Raw genomic sequence first — 4,482 nt, 5'->3', positions numbered from 1 at the left:
ACCTAATAAGTTTGACCTCAGCACTTTTTCCCCTCGGCCACGGCAGCAGTGTAAATGCAACGGGTTTAAAGTGGGTCAAACTTGAGTAACTGCCTTGCTAGCAACAAGACCAGTCAAACAGGGAGGCACATTTTAATAGCTTGATTTTGGATAGGGATGTGAATATATTCAAGATCATTGCTGCATCACAGCATTTCTGCCCCTCAATTAAATCAGACTAATGAAACTTTTTCCTATTAATCTAAATTTTCCAAGGCTTTAGCCCATTCTATACCAAGATCAATTCTGAAATAGGATCATTCAAGTTCCTCCCAAATTTAAAATTTCAGTTGCCGCTAGCAGGTGTCTTTTGAAGATGTCAGGTGACTCTGAATTATAATGCAAAGTATTACTTCACCAGGAATGCCACATTTATTCTCCACTTTCATAGAAAGGTACAAGATATTGTTTTACTTCAAAGACCTATTAATTTTATTTTAAGTTATATATAGTTCCATTGAAAAAGGCACATCCAGAATTTAGCCTCAAAAATCTTAGACCTCCAATTTTATTTACAAAATCAGGTCTTTAATAAAAAGAGTTACCATTGTTCTTAATTAAGCATTTTAAACAAAAGACAGTCAATTCACTTGCCAGCTTCCATCATAGAAAGTGTATTAAGATGCAGAACAGCAGATACACAAGAGGCATCTGCACAATCCTATTAAAAGCCAAGTGGTTTGAAGTCATGAGGGTACGCATACAATCAGCATTGGAATTTGATTTGGCCAACTGGCTGAATTGATGCTCTGACCAAATGGCACAGTAGAATTCTAGAAAACATGATTCAAAACCATCAACTCGAACAGTTGATTCAGATTAAGGGAGAAAACTAGTAACCTGAAAAGACTGACAGCCTTGTGTGTAAACGGCAAGAGGGGGAAGAAAACATGCATTAAAAAGCCATCATTTATAATGGCAAGAATCATACTCCCCTGGATATTGCAGAATGGGCATCAGTTCATTCAGCACCAAGTTGGTAAGCAAATTGATGGGGCAACTCGTTTAAAAATAAGGCAATGGCATCCTCAACCTAAAACACTGTCTGGAGACCCAATTCTTAAAAATACTGTACATAGAGAGAACTCTTGCCCATGGCTTCGATTGAGTTCAAGAATGTGCAGAAAGAGCAGGATGGCCTGGGTAGGGGGAGGAAATCACTTGTATAAAACACAAGTCAAAATTTACTCGGATATCCCTGCAAAGGCAGAGGTTTAAAAAAATCCAAGTAGTGGAGAAAGTGCATGGCCAACTTAAATCAAAAAGAGGAATTTCAAATATATAACAAGTTCCAAAACAAAGGTAGAATCTGTACAGATTAAGAATATTTACAGGTTTGTACACACATTTATATATAATATATACTCTTGACAGCTCAATCACCACTGTCTGACAGTCTAGGGCCTGCTTTGTACAGTTCATTCTCTTTCAGCAGCTGGAGGTTTTGGGCTCTCAGCCTCTCCATCTCTCTCTCCAGCTCCTTCAGCTTGTCCTCGGGCACCTCCCCACTCCTGGGGAGCAGCAGGCGGCCCCGCAGGCAGTTGTTCTCGTCCTCCAGGCGGGACAGGCACTTCTCCAGCTCCAGGTACTCGCGGATCAGCTCCTGCTTGCTCATGTCGTGCAGGCTCTCGGCGTGGTAGCGCTCGTAGGTCTCGGAGAAGTCCCGCTGCAGGAACTCGCCGCCGCCGTGGCCGCCCATACCGTCGCTGCCGCTGTCCTGCTGCTCCTCCTCGTCCAGCAGCAGCAGCTCCTCCTCATCGTCGCTGGTGTCGGTGGGGCGGGCGGCCCGCCGGGGGGGGCAGAGGGCGCCTCCTCCGGCCGCTGCCCCTCCTCCGGCCGCCGCGGCCCCCGGGCCGGTGTTGAGGTCGGGCTCCTCCTGGTTATGCTCCTCCATCAGGAACTGGGTGGTGTTGTAAGGAGCCACCGTGAAACCCTTGGCGAACATCTCGGCGCGGGTCTTGGCCGCCCGCACGCTCTCCCGCTCCTCCAGCGCCTTCTTCTCCTCCCAGGTCAGCTTGAAGTAGGGCCGCCAGCGACGCTTCTTCTTGGACGGCCGCCGCCGGTGCCGCCGCCTCTTGTCCCCGCCTCCCGCCGCTGCTGCGCAGCCTCCCACCACTGGGGGAGCTGCCGCCACGTCGCCAGCCTGCTGAGGGGGAGCACTCGGTGGTGGCGGCGGCTGCAACCCGTCTGGGCTCCTCTCCGCCCGGGATATCTGCGGCTCACTCATCCTCACACCCCGGGTCAAACTTATTTTCGTTCCCTTTCCCCTCCTCAACTGGAGTCTCACTTAACTATTATCACCCACCTCCTCTCCTTCCCACCACAACCTCCTCTCAACTGTGGCTCACCCCCCTGAGGTGGCCTTTATATAGAAACCGTAACCGGCCCACTGCGCATGTCCCCCTCGCCGCGAGTGCGCGGGCGCTCACGGGATCTGTAGTCCCTCACTTCCGCACACCCCGCGCCATCCATCTGGTCACAGACTACAAGTCCCAAACACCACCGCGGCACAAACCGCCCGCCGCCATCATTCCAGCCCGCTCACGGCCACGGCAAGCTCCGCCTCCCTCTCCCTGCCGATTGGTCCAGGAGAGGGAGGCGGGAAGGGTGCCCGAAATTCCCCGATCCCTGATTGGCTCGTTCCACTGTCAATCCTTAGGCGGGTGCCCGAGACTACTTCTCAAAGCCTTCGGGTTGGAATCGAGTAGCGATATTCTTGCGCTGGTGTTGAGGCGACTGTGCCACCTTTTTTGCGGAGGGAGGCAACGATAAGGAACAAAAGTCGAAGTGTGATTGTTATGTTAGTGATGCGCTCTCTTTATGGAATTCATCAGTATTAATAATAATATTATCTCATCAGCAGTAGTGATCCTTACTTTCTTTCGAATGTCTATTACATATGTATATGTGTCATGATTACACTCCTATTTGAAGAGTACGTTGATCCAAATTGTCAGGTAGCAGCTGTGAACAGAGTGAAGCATTTGTTGGGGGCCCAGGTTACTGGCAGTTAATCTCCGAGCGATAGATTTCTTTGATTATTAGCCCCTTAGCCCCCAGTAAACAAAGCTGCAAAGTGAGAATGTTCGCGTAGCCGCACTGTGGGGGACTTTGTGTTGCAGGCGGAAGAACACTGATGTTGGAAACGTATCTGAGGGGCGAAGCGATCGATCGGCTTTAAACCATCAGAATGTTTTCAAAAAAACAAAATCACCGCCGTGTAATTATAATGCTGCAGGGAGACGGCTACAACACAAAATGGAGGATCCCTAGCCTCAAAAAAAACCCCCACCTCACTTGGCCCAGCAGTTTCACTCAGACCACGCTGTGTCCTGGTTTTGTTCCCGGACTCGGAGCGCCTCGGACGGGCGGGTGGACGACGCAAGCGGCGGGTCTCTCACAGGCCTAGTGACATCTCGGCCACGGAGCACAGACCACAGTTCCCCACAGCTTCTTAATTAGAGCCTTCTTTTCCCAGAGTGATTGGTCAAGCAATTGTAATTGACAGCACGGCTACATTCAAGTTTCTTCACACTCTCTCTTTCACCCATCTACCCTCAGTAGCGATGTTCCAATACCTAGTTAAACGAGGAAGGGTTATGAGAATTTAATCCAGAGATCCAAATAGTTTCCTAAATCCAGAAATAAGATATCTGGGTCTGGGAGAGAGATTTCATTTTCGGCTTTCCTTCCTGTTGTTATGTTTCTAACTTTTAGTTTATTTGTTTAGTGTCGCAAGTAGGCTTACATTAACACTGCGACGAAGTTACAGTGAAAATTTCCTGGTCGCCACAGTTCTGCACCTGTCTGGGTACACTGAGGAAGAATTTAGCATAGCCAATGCACTTAACCAGCACATTCTTTGGACTGTGGGAGGAAACCCACACAGACACAGAAAGAACGTGTAGATGCTACACAGATGGTGATCCAAGACGAGAATCAAACCTGGGTCTTTGGCATTGTGAGGCAATAATGCTAACCAGTTTGCATTCACTATTTTAGAATCATAGAATCCCTACAGTTCAGCAGGAAGCCATTCAGCCCATCAAGCCTGCAACCACAGCAATCTCACCCAAGCCCTATCCCTATAACCCCACCTATTTATCCTGCTAATCTTCTGACACTAAGGGATAATTTGGCATGACCAATCAACCTAACCTGAATATCTTTGGTAAAGCCTCACTGCTGTATGATTCAAATGGCATTCACAACAAAATGCAGTCTATCATCACAGCTATATATTTAGAAATTAAATGTGCAATCATCAAATTGAGAAACTTTGGGTGAAAATCATTGCAAGTTCATTAATTTCAACTAATGTTATGGCTTTAAGTTAGTTATTCAACTAGCTGTATTGCAAACAAGTCTTCTGTCAGAAGTAGTTTAAATACATTTCTCCTGCAGCCAAAAACAATTTATTAGGAGTGTTTCACAAGATTGACT

At 47.7% G+C, this 4,482-nt stretch overlaps 1 protein-coding gene across 1 annotated transcript; it reads right to left on the bottom strand.

Moving 5' to 3' along the window:
* Positions 1-385: 385 nt before the first annotated feature.
* Positions 386-2,386, bottom strand: LOC145359233 (protein HEXIM1-like). Its single transcript, XM_080213729.1, has one exon. It carries the CDS (start codon positions 2,264-2,266, stop codon positions 1,415-1,417), a length of 852 nt encoding a protein of 283 aa, XP_080069855.1. The 5' UTR covers positions 2,267-2,386; the 3' UTR covers positions 386-1,414.
* Positions 2,387-4,482: the final 2,096 nt, after the last annotated feature.

Source organism: Carcharhinus amblyrhynchos, chromosome 27, assembly GCF_965287045.1.
Source record: "Carcharhinus amblyrhynchos chromosome 27, sCarAmb.v2.hapA, whole genome shotgun sequence".
In the NCBI taxonomy this organism is placed as follows: Eukaryota; Metazoa; Chordata; class Chondrichthyes; order Carcharhiniformes; family Carcharhinidae; genus Carcharhinus; species Carcharhinus amblyrhynchos.
The sequence above is the reverse complement of the archived record's forward strand: the minus strand, read 5'-3'. Positions and strand labels throughout refer to the sequence as shown.

Bases quoted from the DNA above. Each gene is read 5' to 3' on its own strand.
- LOC145359233 (XM_080213729.1), bottom strand. From the start codon at position 2,266: ATGAGTGAGCCGCAGATATCCCGGGCGGAGAGGAGCCCAGACGGGTTG.